A 22029-nucleotide genomic window follows, 5' to 3' on the forward strand; every position below is an offset into this window, starting at 1 on the left:
AGGACTGGCAAAAAGTGCTCTTCACTGACGAGTTGAGGTTTTGTTTCACCAGGGGTGATGGTCAGATTCGCGTTTATCGTCAAAGGAATGAGCGTTACACTGAGGCCTGTACTCTGGAGCGGGATCGATTTGGAGGTAGAGGGTCCGTCATGGTCTGGGGCGGTGTGTCACAGCATCATCGGACTGAGCTTGTTGTCATTGCAGGCAATCTCAACGCTGTGTGTTACAGGGAAGACATTCTCCTCCCTCATGTGGTAACCTTCCTGCAGGCTCATCCTGACATGATTCTCCAGGTGAAAAAGAAACTTGAATAGAACTTTCAAATCCCTGATGTGTTTGATGCAGTTTCAAACCTCTAATTTTAAGGATTCGAACAGGGAAGAATAAACCTAACATTATTGTGACACCTGGGCTGGGTTAACAAAATGCTTCGCTGCCATGAATAACTACAGCCACCTATTTCTTGTCATATGTTATGGTAATACATGTTAAGGAGCTTTGATGATATGCTAATGTTTAGCAACAACCCACAACTGGAGTCACCAATAACAGTCATCTTGGGGATAACAATAGGTGAATTTGAATAATGTGTTAGTCACCTTTGAGATGTTTTATCTTTGTGCTTTACTTGTTACAAATTCAAAACACACAGGAAGAAATTATACAAAATATAAACATATTTTGTAACACACATTGAATAACTTAATACATTTAAAATCATCAAGTATAAAAATACAAATCTACAAAAAGAAATAACCTGATTGTTCAGCACAATGATGGGTTCTCCTAAAGGATGTGTGAGTTGGCTCTCAATTGCTTACAAATCCCCTTTATCTGCACTAAACAAAAAAATACTTATATAGTGGAAGCTCATCATTAAGCTGGCTTTCGCCTGGTCAATTCTTTCAGATCAGACAAGATGAGGACAGATTTATAAGTAATTAGAAAGAGCCTATGTCCCATGTTTCAGGTCCTCCAGCTGAAGGGTACAGCAGAAGCCTGGTCCGGAGCAGGGATGACCACTCCCTGTCTCTGAAGTTCTCTCAAGACGTCCAGGATAGAGTCCAGTTCCAGACGGAAGACCTCCAGCTCCCGGGTCTTCCCCTGAGCCAGCCTCCTCCAACGCTCCACCTCAGACTGCTGTTCAGCCTCCACCACCAGCTGAGTCTGACCTATCACCTGCAGGATGGCACCGTGGGCATATGTGTTAATGTTTGGTCATTGTGTGTTATTCAATGTTCTTTCTGTGGGTGGATTTACCTGCAGCGGCTCTTTCTTCCTCTGTGTGTGTGTGTGTTCACCTGCTGGAGCTCTTTCTTCCTCTGTGTGTGTGTGTGTGTGTGTGTTCACCTGCTGGAGCTCTTTCTTCCTGTGTGTGTGTGTGTTCACCTGCTGGAGCTCTTTCTTCCTGTGTGTGTGTGTGTGTGTGTTCACCTGCTGGAGCTCTTTCTTCCTGTGTGTGTGTGTGTGTTCACCTGCTGGAGCTCTTTCTTCCTGTGTGTGTGTGTGTGTGTGTGTGTTCACCTGCTGGAGCTCTTTCTTCCTGTGTGTGTGTGTGTGTTCACCTGCTGGAGCTCTTTCTTCCTGTGTGTGTGTGTGTGTGTTCACCTGCTGGAGCTCTTTCTTCCTGTGTGTGTGTGTGTGTGTGTGTTCACCTGCTGGAGCTCTTTCTTCCTGTGTGTGTGTGTGTTCACCTGCTGGAGCTCTTTCTTTCTGTGTGTGTGTGTGTGTGTGTGTTCACCTGCTGGAGCTCTTTCTTCCTCTGTGTGTGTGTGTGTTCACCTGCTGGAGCTCTTTCTTCCTCTGTGTGTGTGTGTGTGTGTGTGTGTGTGTGTGTGTGTGTGTGTGTGTGTGTGTGTGTGTTCACCTGCTGGAGCTCTTTCTTCCTCTGTGTGTGTGTGTGTGTGTGTTCACCTGCTGGAGCTCTTTCTTCCTCTGTGTGTGTGTGTGTGTGTGTGTGTGTGTGTGTGTGTGTGTTCACCTGCTGGAGCTCTTTCTTCCTCTGTGTGTGTGTGTGTGTGTGTGTGTGTTCACCTGCTGGAGCTCTTTCTCCCTCTGAGTGTGTCGTAGCTCCATGCTGTGGATCTTTCTCTCCAGGCTAGTGAAGTGTCGGAGCTCTGGGCTGTGACACTCCTTGGCCTGCTTCAGCTCCTCCAACAGCCTTGTCAGCTATAAAGAGATGAAACAAGCATTAATGTTGTGCTTTCCCCAGGAAATAGTCACCTTGTGTTGTTTCCTTGCTATGACACTTCAAGTACTGTGATAATGAGTATTGTGACAACACTAGTGTGTTGATGAAGTTGAGGACGATAAATACCTGGTTCTGTAGGGTGTCCTCCCTCAGCTTGGACACAGCCAGAGCATCCTTGGTCCCCTGCAGTTCCTTCACCTGGTCACGCAGATGCTGAACCATGATCTGAAGGTTCATAAAAACAAATCCATTTATCCAGTTGATACGTTATACCTGGAACACCACCAATAACTTTCAGTTGACATGTGATTGGTCCAATGTGAGCCTTTACCTCCTGCGCGGTCACCTGATTGGTCAGTTCGGCCACTTTAGAGGAGGAGTGGGCGAGGGCGTGGCCGGTAAGCAGGCTCTCCAGCTCCCTCTGATGGTCAGCCCTGAGCGAGGACACCTGCTCTGCTGAATGCTGCTGTACCCTGCAGGACAGGTAGATACACCACCATGAATCATTTAGCATCCTCTAACCCAACGCGCGCCAGAGGGGTAAATACGATGTTAGCTAGATTTACTCAGGGTTTTCTAAAGCTCGCCAGCTTCACATTCCAGCTCAGGCTTCCTGGCATGATGACTCCTTGCTGTCCCCAGTCCACCTGGCCGTGCTGCTGCTCCAGTTTCAACTGTTCTGCCTGCGGCTATGGAACCCTGACCTGTTCACCGGATGTGCTACCTGTCCCAGACCTGCTGTTTTCAACTCTCTAGAGACAGCAGGAGCGGTAGAGATACTCCTAATGATCAGCTATGAAAAGCCAACTGACATTTACTCCTGAGGTGCTGACTTGCTGCACCCTCGACAACCACTGTGATTTATTATTTGACCCTGCTGGTCATCTATGAACATTTGAACATCTTGGCCATGTTCTGTTATAATCTCCACCCGGCACAGCCAGAAGAGGACTGGCCATCCCTCATAGCCTGGTTCCTCTCTAGGTTTCTTCCTAGGGAGTTTTTCCTAGCCACCGTGCTTCTACACCTGCATTGCTTGATGTTTGGGGTTTTACGCTGGGTACAGCACTTTGATATATCAGCTGATGTAAGGGCGGCTATATAATTTGATTAATCGGTATGACGAATATTGCTCGTCCGCCTGCCACCAACTCTAGCAGGCTTGTAACTGTGTGCATATTGCACGTGGCTAGCCAAACACTGAACTCTTCATTGAGACAATGCTGAAACATCAATCCATGGGCGAGTCAGTGCCACATTTGATTTATGCAGAGATCAAAATGGATATGGTGTAAAACAGGCTTTTAGAAATGGTGCTAATTACCACAAACATGCGATCAGACAAAACAACCACAAACAGGTACCCAAAAATACACAAAAACCACAAACTGGCAGCCAAAACAACACAAAACCACCCAAATGTTCAGTTCGATGTCAATAATGGCTTGGTCGACTGTATTTTAGTGACGCTTATTATAATTCATATGGTGATGTCATGAAACAGCCAGGCCAAGCTGTTACTAAACCTCTGCTGCCCTTCCTCATTTAACACAATACAGCACGATACAACTGGTTTCACATTCACTACGACCTACAAACAGTAACACACACACACTTTCCCACTGAACTCGTCATCTTTCTTTCTCAAATCCACAGGACATCAAACAATATAGGAGGTAAGATGGATATAGATTGAGACATGACATGTAGTATTTTCACGTTTTAGTATAGGCTTTTCATATTAAATTCGAAAATCCTGTTCTCAGATCTCTCACAAAAACAAGCATCTCTCTAAAATGTCAACAGAGCACTGAGCAGATACCAAGCATTTTATTTTCAAAGCCTTTTACATTTCATTCAGCTTGTGTAATGCTAATTTTGCGACCCTGCTGAAACAATTATCCTCCTTCAATGAGATTACCTGTGATTAGTATGTAGATCAGTGTGTCCTGTCTGCTGGCGCATACAGATGTTGGTACAAGGTGCTGCCAACACCAGATGACCAGGGACGCTGTCTGTGTTCTGAATGGCAACCTAGTCCCTTTAATGTGCACTGCTTTTGACCAGAGCTGTTTTAGGCACGTTTGGGTTGTTTTGGGGTGATTAGTAGGACCATTTTAGAAGTGCCTTTTTTTATTTGATTGTTTATCGTTAATGTAGTCTTCGGTGTGCTTATCAATGCATGAGCACCTCCCAGCCCACCCACTCCTATTGATAAAATCATTGCATTACCAACTTTTTTTTACTGTGCATGAAGTTTCAAATGCATTCTGTCATTACTAAATGTGTAATGTGAAGCATTTTAAACAAAAAACATTGATTCAATATTTGATTAATCAGCCGTCTTCCTCAAACGAAAGGGATGACGTAATCTTTGCGAGAGGTTGGGAATCTGAATGAATTAATCCTCAACTCGTGGCTCAGACACTTCATTCAGGATAAATGCCTTGGAGCAGGTTTGTTAGAAATGGACCTGGCCACTTTCACAGTACAGGTTATCCTGAGTTGAACTCAGAGTTCACACAAACTCCTCAAACCAGGTATGTAGTATAGGACTCTGGACCCTGCAGGATAGGTAGGTACATGATAGGTAGAAACATGACACACCATCACATATCATCTAACCCTAATCCTCTGGTGGTCAGCACACCTGTGGCCTTATTTACAACAAAACGTACGTACAAGAAAAACCCACAAAACATGCATTCAGACAAAAAGTTGGCATTTACAAAATTAAAGTTGACGTGAGAATGAGCTTACCTCCTCGTAAACTTTAGACCATGCGTACACACAATTTCTAGTGGTTGAAGTAATGCATTGCAAGGAGGCAAGTAGTATTTTGTGCAAATAAGGGATGACACTCATTCATAAAAAACAAAAAACCAGGAAAGTATAATAAGATGCAGAAACGTTTGCCATTTCCATTAGAAACGGCTTTGGGCTAATTCCAACAGTTCCAAATGAACTGGAACAATAAGGCTGTTATTGTCACCATAATAGGTGAATGATTGGCGTTTTCCAGGCGGAGTTATAATGCTTGTTCACGACGCGTTCAGTTTTAGGATTGGTCTGATTTCTATTGGGAAGCATGTATGTATGTATGGCGTATGCCAAGATCATGAAACTCAATATTTGTATACGTACGCATTCGTTTCAGAAATGGCTTACGCAAATATTTAGTGCGAAATTAACGCAACGTTTATAAAATGAGGCCCCTGTAAACACCACCATACACTGTTGCATATTACATTCCAGTGGAGGGTGGTGTGACTTTAAAATCGGAGGACTATTTCAATGTAATGGATGGATGAATGGGACGGCATCAAAAGCATCTATCAAATGCATGCCTAGTGTGTAGGGATTAGGGGTCTATTTGGGATTGAGAATCATGTTGACATCTCTCTGAGTGCATGAGTGTGTTGCAATTATATATTTAGGCTTCAGCTATAAATTACCACCAGCCTCGGATCAGAGAGCCCTTTTTGGGAGTTTATTTTTGGTGGTCTCGGACATGTGCATTAGTGTGGGCTACAGTTTGCAGCAGGGCTGCCAGAGAAAAACGGATCATTAGGTGCAGGGCTTGACGTTAACTTTTTTAGCCATTTGTCCTTTGGACAAGTGGGACAGATGTTTTTACTTGTCCAAAAGCTTAGGTTACCTGTCCAAAAGCTTAGGTTACTTGTCCAAAAGCTTAGGTTACTTGTCCAAAAGCTTAGGTTACTTGTCCAAAAGCTTAGGTTACTTGTCCAAAAGCTTAGGTTACTTGTCCAAAAGCTTAGGTTACTTGTCCCCCCAATTTCTCTCTGTAACACCATTTTACTTGACAAAACAAAATGTATTACCATCCTTCTTTACCATAGAGTATCAGACAGAAATGTAAGCTAGACTCTGCCTATTGGCTTCCTTGCATGTTAAAGCCGGTCTCAAAATACAACCCTGCCCCTTTAAGGCTCTCCTGAAGGATGATTGGCCATTCTGGAAGTTTATAAAATATTGCAACATTACAATTACAACCAAATTCTTTCTATGCCTTTATAAAAAATAAGTCCCTCCAGGGCTTGAAAAATGTCTTCAAAACAGACTCTGGGACGATAGATCCAAAATAAATACAACCGCTTCACATAATTTAAAAAGCAATGAGGCTGATGAAACAGATCAGACCGTTTAGCTTAAAACGTCATCAAGTTTTATTTCTTCTTATTACAAGATCAACAATGAGCACATGGCTGTAAGCTGTGCAAGAATATTCCAGTATGTCTGTATGGAGGAAACTGTGTTCGTACACAATTGTGAAAAGCCTTATAGAAGCTCCATCAATGAACAACATTCTACCAATGAGTCTGGCACCTGTACAACTACTGAATTACTGGAGTCCTTTTTACTGAAAGGTTTTATTGTGGGTCTAAATAAATCATTCAAACTGAGTGTGTGTGTGTGTGTGTGTGTGTGTCTACATACCTGCGCAGCTCGGCCTGGGCCTGTTCGGCTGCAGCTTGCAGTACCACCCTCTCCTTGTCCCTCTGCAGCTCCAGCTGCTCCAGACGCAGCCTTAACCCCTCACTCTCCTGCAGCACCTCTGAGATGTGGCTCCCAGAGAACGCTGTGGGCTGGTAGTCCTTCTCATCTTGAGTGGGAGGGAAGGTTGCAGTCTCTCCCACTGTGCCTCCCCTCTCCCCTGGGGTAGCCACCACCATGGGTCCTTTGGATCCGGCCGCCTGCCGCCTGGCCTCCCCAGGCCCAACACGGCCCTCTGATCTGGGGCCAGGGCCACACAGCATGGTCTTCCTCTCCCTCTGGAGTCTCTCCACGGTGCGGCTCAGCTCCTGGACGCTGCGGGTCTTGGCTGACAGCTCCTGGTTGAGTCTCTCTATCCGGACCCCCAAGGCCGTCTCTGCTTGGCGCTGGTGTCGGGACGGGCTGCGTTGGGGGGCTCTCTCTGGCTCGGTGGTAGACTAATTAATTAATTAATTAATTAATTAAAATAAAATACACCTGCTCCAGGTAACATTACATACATGTAAAACAATTACCCAGGATGAATTACTGAGACGTATCTCCTCTTAGGTAGGCTAAGTAGACAAGAAGGCAGGTAGACAAGAGAGAGGTAGGCCTACCTGTGCCTGTTGTGTGAGCTGCTCCTGTAGGGAGTGGACCTCAGCCTGTAGGGTTCTCCCTCTACTCTGATGGTTCTCCTTCAGAAGCTCCAGTTCCTGCTGCAGGGAGCAGACCTGGGCCTGCCAGACCCCAGGTGACCCGGTCTGGACCGGGTGTTTCTGGGTTAACCGCTGCTCCAGATCACTGATCTGCTGCTCATACTGGAGCTACAACCACACACACACACTGTAAATTAGTATACTTTTATATTTAGGGGATTGATTTCCATTGATACAATTTATTGATCTCACAACACATCTCCTGAGAAAACCCCCCCCCCCCCCGGTCAGTGTTGGTCTAATGAAACATTAAGACTAATGACATCACACATTTGGAAATGATAACAACTATTATACAGAGGATGAATCACTGACATCCCCAAGGTCTCCACCGTGAGTCGGACAGAACTGTCAATTCAAGTGTTGTACAAGGCTGTTGGAACTTGCCCTCTGACCCCTCTCTGAAAAGACATGAAGATAACTGGGGGAACAGCGAGGACTCATCACCCTGTTCTTATCTTTCCTTTGTGTGAGAGAGGACATTCAGAGTGTTTTGTGTTGAGGATGAACATCTTCAGGTAGTTCTAAGTGGCAGTTTGAAGCGGTTGTGACTAAGTCGTTGTAAGTATGTGTAGAATGCTAATTGGTACAGGACTGAGGGTTAGTGACAGGGAATGGTAACAGGGTTGTATGAGTACATAACAGTGCCACTCAGCTGAGAGTATGAACAGACCTTAATCCGCTGGTACTGCTGTTCCATGGCTCGGAGGCTGCGTTTGGCCTCGTCATCACGGCTCTCTAGCTCCGCCTCCAGCCTTTGGATGCGCCGCTCCAATAGGGCCCTGGTCTGAGTGGGCGGGGAGCTCTTGGCCCCTCCATCCTCATCCACTGCAGGTGCGTTGGCTGCAGCGTAGATGAGCGCTGGGAGGGAGTTAGGGTTCCTCTGTCTGAGAATCTTCTCCATCTCCTTCACCTGGGAGAGGGGGAACAGAAATATGGCATGAGTCACGAGAGAAAGGAGAGGTATGCCGCTATTCAGGGATACATGCACGCACACACACAGGAAATATTTCTCAACTGACTCACCTGTCGTTCTAGGTCCTGTATCCTCTTAGCGTCTCCAGCTCTCTCTTTAGTCTTATTCTGATTGGCTCTCTTCCCCACCTCCATCTTCAGCTTTTCCACCTGATTGGAGGAGCAAACGTTTCATTCAAAATACTGACCTACAGGAAATGACAGTAATACAGTACACACTCTCAAATAAGGTTGAGTTGGTCCTACCTGCTCTGTCCGTTTGGGGTCCTACCTGCTCTGTGCGTTTGGGGTCCTACCTGCTCTGTGCGTTTGGGGTCCTACCTGCTCTGTGAGTTTGTGTGTGTCTGCGGTGGCAGCCCTCAGTCTGGCAGAGTCTCTGTCCAGCAGCTCCTGGTTCTCAGCATACCACTGGAGCCTCTTCTTCAGAACACACACCTCCTCCTTATGCCTGTCCTTTGCCACCTGCAGCTCAAAGCTCTTATCCCCTGGCAGAGACAAGGACAATAAAGCATGTCAGAGCTCCACTTGACTGTCAACCACAACAATGGGAAGTTTTAATGGAGGTTTAAACCACACGTCTGGAAAAGTCACTGGATTTGAAACATGGAACATTGTCCTATGGGAGTAGAAACAAGAAGTTTGATTCCACAGTTAAGCCTCCATGTCTCTCACGCACTAACCTGAGGTGTAGACGACCTGCGCTTTGGCCAGGTCTCTCTCTTTCCTCATCATTTCAAGGTCCACCTCCAGGGCCTGTTTCTCCTGCTTCAGCCTGTGGGTCTCCTCCACTAGTCTCTCTTCAGTTCTCTGCGCGTGCGCACACACACACACACAAAAGGTGAGACTGGTCTTTCCCTTTTAAGATGAGTTGATTGTTTAATCTCCAAAGCAACATCAAGGCCTTCCTTTTAGAGGTGGTTGTGTGACGTGACTGAACACTCACCTGTGCTGCCTGCATCTGGCCCAGCAGCTCTGTGATGCGCTGAATATGGGCCACACAGCCTACATTACCCACAGTCCTCGGCGAGTTGCTCATCTGCTCCCTGGGCATAAATAAGCGTCAGTGTTAACATTCAATGACGTGGATAGGTACGTGTCTGTGCATATGTATGAGTCAACTCACTTGGTAAGGGCCAGTTCGTTTAGCAGCCTCTGGTTCTCTGTGAACATGGCCTCTTCATTGAGTTTACTCTGAGCCTGAAGAGCCTTCATCTGCAGGTACAACTTCTCATTCTCCTGTTACCCACACACACCGCAAGGAGAGAGAATCACATTGTTTCAACTATAGGCCCATCTGGGTAAATTAGTTTGATCAGAAATACCGGTTCTACGCATTTAACCGACATAAGATCAAACTAGAAAGGAATACGACTAGAAGCTGTGAGATGAGGGAATGCATTCAGCATGTCTAATTAAGAACTGCTACAGTTCCACCTTGGTGGTGTGTGTACTGTAGCCACTGATTCTAGGAGCTCGGCTGTAGGCTCTGTGATTATGAGAGGTTATCAGACAGTGTTATTGTCACACAGTGTCACATCTCTAAGCTGGTCACAATCTGGAGGAAAAAAGGCCAACTGTGCTGCCTGCTACAAACCCACGCCCCCTCCTGGAATTAAGTCAGTGAACAGAGGAATTCCATTACCCTGAACAGTGGCCTGTATACATATAACCTCTGCAGTCACAGAGACTCCGGGTAATTGGGATGGATTCAAAGCCAATGAGTCACCGCCAGCCTGGCTCTGAACAAATGCAGTATATTTAAGTGTTGTTTCCTTAAAACACAGACTGGAAGAGTAAAGACCAAGAGAGACGGCCAAGCAATCACAGAGTGTACAGACCTGCTGGTATCCCTGGATGATGGTCTCCTGTTCCTTCACCTCTTTCTCTATCAGTCTGAGTTTGTCCTCCGTGAGGGGGTCCAAGGGCCCGTCCAGACCGCGACCCAAACGGCCCTTCTTCCTGCTGTTGGCCTCCTCTGTACTGTGCAGCTGAAACACAAGGGACAAGACTCACAAGTACACATCACAAATAACACACGAGTGATGTATGCATCTACTACAGTTTTGAGTTCACAAAATAAAGTTTGAGCTAATTTAACTGGCCTTCAGTGGATGGCAGAGATATCTTAGATAACATGCTATTGTTTAATGGAATATTTTATTTTGCTCCTGTGTCAGCTGGGTCCTTCACAACTGCTTTATTCAATAGCTTGAATAACAGTATTACAAAAGCCAGACACACAAAGCAGCTAAATAAAATGAGCAGTGCCATAGCAACAGGAGTGCTGACGTAGGGGTTTTAAACTGTTCCGACAGTCATGGAGAACATGTTCTTTTCTGTTACAATAGAAGGATGTAGGAAGTCACAGGTGGCCAAACAGATGGAACTATGCTCTTTAGAGATATGACTGTCCATGTGAATGTAATAGAGTGTGTGTGTGTGTGTGTGTGTCCCTCTACCTTGCTCTGCAGGAGGTAGTTCTCCTGTCTCAGTGAGCTGACCTCTGTGTCATACTGCAGCAGTAGCTCTTCCTCTCTGGTGTGGAGCTCTCTCTCCCTCTGGGCTAGCTGCAGTCTCAGGCTGGACACTAGGGGGCTCTCCTCCACCTCCCCAGACCTGCCCTCCTCCCTGGGCTCACTCTGACAGACAGAGGGGTAACACATGGTCAGAGTCTTTTATAATGGATGCTAGCAGTTGAATGTGTATTGAAGGCCAAAATATTGCACAAACAAAGATGTTGTGAAATTCGGCACCAAGAAGGCAACAATAATTGACTACTATATTCATCCAGGTATGAAGACACTACATAAGATCCAAACTGAAATCAGTCAATCAGACTTATGATAGAGCAAGGAGCAATCAGCTGAGTTAGATAACGTAACAAAGTAGAAGTCACACCCCTATCATATGACCAGGTGAATGGAGAAAAATACCATACTTTTTTTAAATTTATTTTACCTTTATTTAACCAGGCAAGTCAGTTAAGAACAAATTCTTATTTTCAATGACGGCCTGGGAACAGTGGGTTAACTGCCTGTTCAGGGGCAGAACGACAGATTTGTACCTTGTCAGCTCGGGGGTTTGAACTCGCAACCTTCCGGTTACTAGTCCAACACTCTAACCACTAGGCTACCCTGCCGCCTGAAAAGAAATTGCAGCACACTGATGCACCACAGACTGAAAAACTACTCCAGTATGTTGACTTACTTTCCTCTCTGATGGACACTCAGTCTGAGTCTGGCTGGCTTCCTGTTGACCTTTGGTTTCCCAGGAGACCGTGTGACTGGTATCCTGGCGACCTCTCGTCTCCATCCGATGTTGTTGCTGGAGGAAGGCAGCGAAGGACTGAACCCCTGCCACCAGCTCACTGCTCACCCTCAGACCACCACAGTCTGGATCAGGAGTACAACCACACAGCAACATTAGTCTGGATCAGGAGTACAACCACACAGCAACATGTGGTAAATGTTAGTGTTATGTATTATACTGTAGTACTGTTATGTGCTATACTACTTAGATATAGTTCTAACTCTACAACAGATCTTTTTTTAAGCACACTTACACAACACCTACTAGCTTTGGTTGTCAATGTGTGAGGAGTTATTTTTCTCCTACCTTTATCTGTCTCTGAGAGGAGGGGGCTGAGGCTCTGGTATGTTGTCTGGCTGAGAGGCTTCCTCTGGGTTAGAGGAGAGGGAGGCTTGGCTACAGCCACCGGTCTGGTAGGACCAGATTTCCTTGCTCCAGAGGTCCTGGTGGCCACGGCTGATGGTTTACTCTCCACTCTACCTCTGCCAGGGGCAACATAAGGCTTCCTCAACGAGGATGTGAAGGGACCAGCTACCGTAGAGCGTCCAGGAACCTATGCAAAATATACTGTCAATATACAAATCATTGCTATGTCACCGTCTATATTGTAAATGATAATCACCTTTGATGCAAATCAAATGTTATTGGTCTTCCAAACAGTGTAGTAGTCACTAACAATTCACAAATCTAAAAGTAAAAGAATGGAATTAAGAAATATATAAAATATTAGGATGAGCAATGTCAGAGCAATGGCTATGTAATGTGGAAACAGTCAAGGTTGGTGTGAACGCCTGAATCAGTGTGGTTATGTATGGTAGGGTTTAGTGCTTACTAACAAGGGCTCCGTTCCCGGCCCTTACCTGCTGGCTTCTCTTGTTGCTGGGGTTAGTGGAAGTCAGGTCAGGGGAGGAGCTGTCCTGATCTTGCTTCATCAGCCTCTGTACCTCCTCTCTGATGCTTCTGGGACAGGGGCCTGGGGAGGCCGGAGGAGTGTCTGGCTCTGCTGAGCGTCTTGGGCTTGACTTACGGGATCTATGGCATAAGGACTGGCCAGTCTTCTCTGGGGTGAACTGGGTCCCACTGTGAACACGCAGCTCATGTTAACGTCTATCCACTCCATTCTGTACCTTCCAGAGAGTGTCGGTTGTCCTTCCCTACTACAGCCCTGTGACAGACAGCTGTAGACTCACCTAGCAGGTTGCAGAGTGAAGCCTCTTGTGTCATCTATGCTGTCTGGTCGGATGGGACGCATCAGCTCCTCTGCAGTGGGCAGCTCTGAGAAAACACACCGAAGTTAATCAATCAATCAATCATGAATCAATCAGAAATTCAAGTCCATTTGTAACACCTCAACACAATCTTACAACTTAAAATGTACCATATTGTCAGATATGAATAAGGATGGACATGTGTGGATCTGCAGTTAGTTACGATTGAAAACCATATTCTATTTACTTGACAGGTTCACCACAGACAGTGGTGGAGACTGACCAACCTGACTCTGTGGTGGAGACTGACCAACCTGACTCTGTGGTGGAGACTGACCAACCTGACTCTGTGGTGGAGACTGACCAACCTGACTCTGTGGTGGAGACTGACCAACCTGACTCTGTGGTGGAGACTGACCAACCTGACTCTGTGGTGGAGACTGGTGCTAGTAGTGTTCCTCTGGAGAGCTCAGGTACAGAGGGAGAGACAGGAACAGGATTGCTCTTCCTCCTCCTCTCCCTCCTGACTGGTGATGAAGGGTGGTGATGATGGTCTGAGTCCTCCAGAGAGCCACTGATCTGTCTGTAGGCCTCCTGTAGAGCCTCCATCTCACTGGCCCCACTCTGGCCATACGACTGGGCTACACAGACCACACAGGAACACCACCAGGTTCACCATCATCCTCCGCCACCAAACTGACACAGATGAAGCCTAATCCACATAAGTGTCTAGGGGTACATAGCTACATCCAGTAGGACCTGACGTCTAGTCTGGTCTCACCTGGTAGTGCCGTCTCTATGGACTCTGCTCCCTGGTTCCTCCCTGGTTCCTCGTTGGTGTCACTGTCCGCTCCAGGGGGCAGGAGTTCACCGGTCGAGTCCAGAGAATCATGGAGGGACACTTACACCAGGAAATTATGTGATCAGGACAAATAGAATATTGATTTTAGGGGTAGGTCAGTTTCAATACTGAATGAATAGAGGACAGTGTCATAAAAGCAGGAAATGATTCATCAGGAATAAATCACATGCCTGCGAAACAGGGGTACTGTTAGAGGAACCAGAGACACTGTATATACATACTGTGTACACAACACACACTAGTGTTGTCACGATACAAGGTTTAGTATCACAATGCTCGATACCATCACGATAGTCGATACCACAGCAAAAACAGAAGGCGTATTAGCCAGTCACAGAAAATTAAACTGGATAAGCAATAAGATGAAGCAATAAGAGTATGTGCATGTATTAAATTATTGAACTTGTTTTGGCTGATTTCCCTGGGCTACAGATGAAAAACAATTAGTTTCCCTTCAGGATTTATTTTATTGTACTGATCAACAACATTTGCATTTCTTTTAGAAAAGTGTGGGCTGTCTCTTTTAAGACCCATGACGTCATTCACACACACACACACACACACAGTCAGTTCGAGGCTCTATGGAACGGCATTTGCGTGTCAAAATCTGACGTGTATCTTTTTTGACACCCAAAGACACAGAAGGCTTTCCATAAGGCTCGAGCAAAAAATGATCTTGACTGGGAGAGACGTGAGGTGGGGAAGACGACGTGAATGAATCGTTTTTGGGGAGAATCAGCTTTGAAGCCAGCAATATTTTCGTATCACAAACAAGGTACCAGGGTAGTGAATTGATGTTTAGCGTCAGCTGTAAGCTATCAAGGCAAGTTAGCCTACAAAGCTGAAAGCTACCGGTATCTTCTTGCATTGCAAAGTGTTCTAGCCTGTAATGGACATTGTTTTGTGAACAGTAAATAACCGTTTCAACACTGACATTATTTGAGCGTTAACTCCTTGTTGCATTACTTAAGTGTTAACTTCTGTGCAGCATAAGTGCAGTGATTCCTCAGGACAGGCTAGCAATGAGTAAGAGGAGCAGGCACAGTGCTCTCGCGCTACAAGGGAACATCGGCTGTGCTGATAGAAACAGACGACTTTCCTCTTTCAATCAGTAGACGTCGTGAGACACATTTGACAGAAGTACCGAAAGTAACAAGAATTCTAGTATCGAAAAAGTACCGAAGTTTCGTATATCGTGCAGCACTAACACACACACACAAACACTAATGACTTGCTTCCCAATTGGCCCTTGCCCCAAAACACATGTAAATACTGGACTATATTGTGCCTTCCTGTATTATACTTATGCTAAAATGTTAATTCTATTCTACAGAGCCATTTACTTTAGGTTCGTATTTTTCTATTTTATTATTGTTGCTGCATTGTCGAGAAGATAACTGCCAGTAAACATTTTGTTGGACGGTGTAAACCATGTGTATGCAGTACATACGGCTAATAAATCATGAAAAACATACTGGTGCTGAATTAAAAACCCACTCTGACCCAGAAAAGAAAAATGGATGTTGGTTTATAATACCTTTGGTGAGCATGGCAGGCCTTTTAGGCTCCTGAAAGAAAAAGGGAGAGAGAACAAACGAGATGAGCAAAACAGAAGAGCCATGCAGTCAGTCGCCCACCACATATTCAGCCAATCACAGACAAGACCTGGCATACCCGCCATTAAAGACCCCTTCTTCTCACTCTACCTCTTGAGAGAGAGCTGGGATAACTGCTGAATGCCTTATTACCTTTATAAACTGTGGCTTTTTTAACCCAGAGTGATTAGCATGTGAGCAGCACAAACGACTCCTGCTTACAACTCATCATGGGGCAATTCTAAATGATGCAATTACAACCAACGTTCGGGTTTAAACCTCTGGTTCAAATCACTCCCTTACAAAGCGTTATTAGAACTAAATGACAACATTTTCAAATCAGACTCGCATAAAACCTAGTCTCACCTCCTCAATGACCTCATCTTCAAAGTCCTCATCCTCACTGTAGTGGGGGGAGGCTGCAGCAGGCACAGACAGAATGACAGATTCACTAATGAGCTACAATCATGCAGATGAGGTATGTGCAAGTACTTGTCATTTACAGTGGCACTCTGTCAGACAACAGACCTGGGTTCAAATAGGATTTGTTTCCTTTCAAATACCTTAACGGCAATTGATTGAGCTTGCATGTTGCAATTGAACCAACGGAATCGTCCAAAAAGTGCAAACCCCCCTTAATTTCAAAGTATTTGAAAGAAAATAAAACCTATTGAACCAAGCAGGGTCTGGAGTAGTGTGAGCATAGAGATCCTATTAAATGATTATTATAATTCCTAATTCTATGAGTGTATCATCTGTCCTACCTGGGGAGAGTCGGTCAGACTCCATAGCTCTCTCCTCCGCTCTCTGATCGACACCAGCCACAGCCGCCTCTGCCTTCCTGGAGAAACAGCAGAACAAGTGTCATTCACAGATCACACGCTGGGAGTGACAGTAATGACCTTACCTAGCCACTGTCTGCAACACTGAGGGTCTCCTTGGGACAACCCCAGCAGTGGCTTCAAAAGGCAGCTACAGCTAGGCCTGGGGCGACTCGGAGCGTCATGCTCCGAAGTGAAGATGCCCCTAGTTACAGATCTAGGATCAGCTTGTCTTCACAAAGTCCTAACCTTAACCACCCGAAAGTGGAAACGCAAAACCAATCTGAGACCATTGTGTAGAGACAACATCCCCCTGAGCTCCGTGGAGTGTCATAGATACCTGAGGGTGGTAGCGGTGGTGGAGGCGCTGGTGGAATCCAGATCTTTGTTGAGTCTGGAGTAGTCTATGGTGGAGGACGCACCTCCCTCCAGGTGGGCAAAGAAGCGGGCCTTCTCCTCTTCCTCCTCCAGGCTGTCCATTCCCAGACCAAGACCCACTGCAGCGTTCTGACCTGGTCCGGATGCCATCACAGAGTCTGGGTAGACACAATCACGGGCAGACACAGACAGACATGTTTCAACCATTGCTATTTTCAAAGAGTTGAAAGTAAAATAGTTTAAAGCTGGCACGTAAAGCTGCTTTCATGTCACTACCCTGATGTCAGGTTAGCAATGGATTGAGCTAGATCTGGTGACATCATAGAGAGAGTATCTATCCATCCCTCCTGAGCAGACTCACCCTCAGGCTCCAGACTGTCTCTGCTGAAGATGACAGGCTCTGCCCCCTCCTCCTCCTCCGAACCCCTCTCTACTCCCTGATGCTGCAGCTCCTCTTCCTCCTCCTGGATGGGCTGGGATCTTCTCAGAGACTTACAGAACGTCTTCTCAGATCTCAGCAATCCTGGAAAACAACAAAATAATGGACCGTTCAATTCAGGTAATTACAGGAAACAGAAATTGCTCTTGCTTTAGGCTACTTCCTGAATTGAAAAAGGACCTGTGGTTGTTTTATTGGCCTTATTGTGGTCAGACAGCTCAGCAGACAGCTAATATATACATTTTTAAAGAGAAAAGAAAAAAGGAGTGCATCCATGTGGACACCAAGCTGTCAATATTCCAGGCCGTGTTTGAAACTCCACTATGGTAATGTAGCTCATTAGCTCTGTCTTTTATCATTCGCAGGAGATTGACTTCCTGGGGTATACAGGCCTGCAGAGACCCTCAAAGGCCATGCAGTCCATTTAAGAGGGGAACAGCACACACAGAAGAGAGAAGACAGAGCAGTAGAGCTAACTTTGATCTCAGCTCCACAACCACTTGCTGTCAGTCTACTGGAGGGAGGGTACTATAGAAAAGCTCCATATCCTCATAAATATTCAAACAACATTTACAGAATGGAAAACAAGAGCTGGTTATGGTAAAAACAAAACAAGAGCTAACGTCAGGCTCTCCAGAGTTAGACTAGTAAAAGCAGTTGGGAGTCATTTTACTAGTGAAAGAATTTGCCCAAATGAAGTGCTGAAACTAACGGTAAAATAGTTTGCTCACAGCTCGCCTCGACACACTGAATTGTCTGGCGGTGACAGAACACGACCGGATTTAGCACCACTAACCATAACACCTGCCCTTGAGGTCCAGAAAGTTCTTTATTTTTTTCCAAAGCTATGCATTTAATTTGTTAATTTACACTGTTCCCTTAGCAGAGGAAAACAAAATGAATAAATATGAAAATTAGTGACAAGGAGACAAAGAGAGTAAAGAGAATGTTTTAAATCCATATTTCACAAAAATCATGGTTGATCATGGTTTAAGTCATAAAAACCTTGATTTCCACCTTTGTAATGTGGATACAGGTCTGGGAAGTGTGGCAACACGAGACTGCAGTCATATGATGTTGAATATCCACTTCTAGCCTCTACTTTCTAGTCTGCCAGGGCAGCAGGTTTGGATCTGTCTCTAGCTACTACCATTATACCATTCTAGTCTAACTACTAGTCTACCAGGGTTTTGGGGATTTGTATCTAGTCTAGCTACTACGACTTTACCCTCTTCAAGACTCTGTGAGTCACTATCACTGCTGTGACTGTCCACTGGTGTGTCGCGGAGAGAGGTACTCTCCTCAGGACTTCTCTCTCCTGATGCATTACGGGAGCTCTCGTTCATGGGAGGGCTCCCCTGCCTGGCAGAGTGGGAGGAGTCGTGTTCTGGGCTGTTATTTTCCAGCCCCGCAGCAATGTGAGAAGAAGCATCCTGATTGGCTCCAGGGACCAGGTCCAGCTGACTGAGCCTATCCAGAGCTTTGCTGCGAGGTTTGGGGGTGGGCCTTGTGGGGCCTTCCACTGTGACAGCTAACCAATGGAAGAGAGTAGATAAAGATGAGAAAGGAATCATGTTCTGTACACACAAATAAAAGGATCTCAGTGAAAGGGACACCCTCAAAGAGTAGGTGGGCAAAAGGAGAGAACTACTAAATGTGAGCTAGAAATATTTAAGGGTTAGCTTGGAGGAAGAGAAGATCTAAGGCAAATATATATATATATATATATTAAAGGAGAGGTTAGAGGGCAGGACTAAAGCTAATGAGAAAAAGTGAAGGTTGGCAGCCTGTCACTGTACTAACACCAATGATGGGGAGACAATGTGCCATTGGGTGGCCCTAAGAAACTAGGGGGTTACAGTGGTGATTCCTATACCCTGAGGGGTGCTTTTCATTGGGCTGCTCTCACTCTCATCCTCCTGAGTTTTCACCACAGCCTGCTGCTGGGGCTTTTTGGGTTTAGTGAACCTGCGTTTGGCAGCCTCTGCTGGGGACAGGTGGAAGGAAAGAGGAGATGTAAGAGAAAGGAGAGAAGAAGGTGGGGGATGGGGGGACAGCTAGAGAACAACAAGACTGATATACAAATGTGTCATGAAGAGTCGACTGATGTAAACCAATCAAAGATGAACTCATGAAAGGAGTCAAACCATAAATATCAGGGGAGTAGCAGCAGGGAACAGGTTATGACGGACATGTTATGATGCTGAAATTAAATGCAACAGATGTTCCAGGAATTACAGAGCAGATGAGAAATCAGCACATAGTCACAGTGTCCCTCTAAAGATATAACCTTTCAGCATGTCATGAAACACGCAAGCACAAAGACACATACACAGAGAATGAACCAATGACACGCACACACGCACAGAGAGAGAGAATCCTAACTGAACTGAAGCACATCAACCTACACATCCCTGGCTTTGCTTACCTCTGCCAGGTGTCTCTTCGCTGTCATCCTCCTGCCACCACGGCACAGGGGCAGCTGATGTCTTCTTTGGTGGTGGTTTCTGAGAGGCTTTGCCCAAGCTGTCCAGAACACTGGAGCGCATAGCACTGCCACCCAAATCCACTGAGTCATCTGAGACAGACTGAATACAATTCAATGGTGACTAGGTTAAAGTAGCCATCTAGCTAGTTGGTTGGGTGAATAAATAGTAGTATGGGCACAGATGAAAAGGCTGGTTATCAGTATCTTTGGTGTGGACATAAATGGCCGTCATTAGTGAGTAACTTTAGCTATGAACACACAGAATTGCAGACATAGTGCTGCTATCGTGTCTGCAGTAACGTTAAACTCACCTCTTTCAAAAACTGCTCGAACTGTTCATCAAGCTCATCTTTCGTCAGTCGATGTGCCATGATTCCAGTCAAAGATGATAAGTAACTAGCTAGTTACCTGTAAGTAGCTAGGGTAGCTACCTGTATCTTGCCCCCCAAAAATGGGAGGATAACAGTGGCAGGATAATAATAGTGAGACGTTTGCGATTCAACCTTTAATTAACTTCCTAACTAGCTAGTTACCTAGGCAACCAACGTGGATGTAGTTTTTCACAATATTGGCGAGCTTGCTTATTTAGCTAGTGTATTTCGCTAGGTAGCTAGCCTTGACAGTTGTAGCAGTTATAAAAAGGATTTGGTTGTAGCTAGCTAGCATGGTAACTAGCTATCTAAGCTGATTAGCTAACTGGCTTTAGTTAGCGTTAGCCACCTAGCTAGCTGGCTTAGTTAAGTAAGCGTAAGCCACCTAGCTATAGCTGGCAACAGTGTCTTCTAGCTAGCTATCTTATCTGCACTCCACCGAAATATTTAGTCAGTGTGATGCATGTATAACCAGCTACACATGCATGGCTGGTGGTTTACAAACTGTTACACTACAGTAGCAGCTAACAAGTGTTTTGTGTTCATAGCTCCATAAAGTTCCCGCGACAACAACCGGGTGAGACCTCTAAGCCCATTGGTTGGCTATTCAGACGCAATAACAGAATGACCAATCACCATTATCCTTCTGATCGCTCGTATTTCGATTTCCCCTTTAAAATCCGTCCATTCATAATTAATTCACGCATCAGAAAAGTTATTATTTAGCGCGGGAATGCTTTGTCATATTTCCCGTCTGTGTCAATCTGAAAGTTTGTTCCTTCTGAAGGATCGATGAGCAAAACATTCATGTGCAGACGTTTAAGTTTCAACTAATAGACCTTTTGCACAGCGTAGCAACGCCCACTTCCGCTCAACTTCCTACCCGATACATAGCTTCCTGTAAGCTTGATTGTAGCCGTACAGTACTAGCCTAGTTTTTATCATTACCTCAGTATATTAATAAAATCATATTTATATAGCGTTTATCATTCTTGTTGAAAATTCAGTTTATCTGTTCAGTTAGTGATTTTTGTAATTCGATTGTGTTCTGTCTCTTTAGCTAGCTAGCAAAAGTTAGTGCTAACGACGTTAACGTTATTAGATTGGTGCGGCATCTTTATTGAAAGTTAGGAAAATAAGATTTCATTGAACCTTCTAGTGGGCTTCGACGTCTGAAGAAGGGAGCAGTACCTTTGCTATTCCAGTGGAATATTACCATGTCAAGGATATCCTCATGTCACTGATGGGAAACATCAACTGCACCTGGGCTGTGGCTTGCCTTCTTACAAAACTACCAGTGTGGGCCTCTTGTGAAGGCATGGGCCAAGGAGCAATGAGCTACTACTGCAATGTATCTGTCCTTTTTTTTGCTGTGACCATCCACATTGTCTAACACCCTGTAGTCCATTTATTGATAAAACACCTCTGCTTATCCTCCAAACAAAATGTTAAGAGTTTTTATTTACAGTGACAAGAGAACAGAAAAATGTAACTGAATATTTTAAATGATTAATTAATTGCAAAGACACTGATATTGGTTTGTTTCTCTTAAATTAATTTAAAGATAAAGGAGCCTGTCCCTTGTTATTTAGTCTTTCCTGCCTAAGAACTTTATTTTGCATGTACACAAAAGTAGTACCAGTCACCCTTCTCTAATTAGTGAGAACACCACTGGATCTCTATGTATTCTCTCACCCGAAGAGACTATGTGAAGCCTTGAAAGTTGCTCTCCAGTCTGTAGCCATCCAGGGGCAGTGAAGGGAATGGTGGTGTCTCCTTATGGTGAACTATGGTCACGTAGTGATTGGAGGCTGCTGGTAAGACAGGAGGCTCCCCACCTGTACCTTTCCAAAGTGGGAGTTGACTAAAAGCAGATCAATGGCTTGGATAGAGGGTCAAAGTACTTGTATGCCTCTTCTATCTGGAGAACTGAGAGGTTATGGAACGTTCCAAGAAGGGCACTGTAGAGTGTACTTCTGCAAAGCAGCCGCTGTGGTTAGCAAATCTAAACAATACTTGACACCACCTGAAATTAAATAATTGTATATAGTCAAAGTGTAATAGGACAAGACCACCTACTATACTGGCTATTAGGGAATACACAACTAATCCCTATTTCTGCCATACACTTTTTGTTGGGCTTGGTCATGGTCATTTTGCCTATGGGCCCAGGTTGCAG

General features: G+C 45.2%; 1 protein-coding gene across 4 annotated transcripts; it reads right to left on the reverse strand.

The window, feature by feature from the left end:
- Window positions 1-600: 600 nt before the first annotated feature.
- Window positions 601-21709, reverse strand: cep162 (centrosomal protein 162). Of its 4 annotated transcripts, none has more exons than XM_036970565.1 (29): window positions 19791-21709; window positions 19420-19579; window positions 18868-18975; window positions 18220-18522; window positions 16914-17075; window positions 16515-16710; window positions 16118-16194; window positions 15720-15772; window positions 15296-15326; window positions 13678-13797; window positions 13319-13537; window positions 12879-12963; window positions 12549-12768; window positions 11995-12241; window positions 11587-11771; window positions 10839-11018; window positions 10218-10367; window positions 9503-9615; window positions 9323-9422; window positions 9060-9186; window positions 8701-8864; window positions 8431-8529; window positions 8078-8317; window positions 7306-7512; window positions 6650-7143; window positions 2523-2664; window positions 2318-2416; window positions 2035-2169; window positions 601-1179 (listed from the first exon to the last, which is right to left on the reverse strand). In XM_036970565.1, exons 1-29 carry the CDS (start codon window positions 19848-19850, stop codon window positions 967-969), a joined length of 4689 nt encoding a protein of 1562 aa, XP_036826460.1. In that variant the 5' UTR covers window positions 19851-21709; the 3' UTR covers window positions 601-966. The 4 variants fall into 4 exon arrangements, with proteins under 4 accessions (XP_036826460.1, XP_036826459.1, XP_036826461.1 ...); XM_036970564.1 differs by having other exon boundaries at window positions 18868-18978; XM_036970566.1 differs by lacking the exon at window positions 18868-18975.
- Between the last annotated feature and the right edge of the window lie 320 nt (window positions 21710-22029).

Source organism: Oncorhynchus mykiss, chromosome 3 (genome assembly GCF_013265735.2).
Source record: "Oncorhynchus mykiss isolate Arlee chromosome 3, USDA_OmykA_1.1, whole genome shotgun sequence".
Lineage (NCBI taxonomy): Eukaryota > Metazoa > Chordata > Actinopteri > Salmoniformes > Salmonidae > Oncorhynchus > Oncorhynchus mykiss.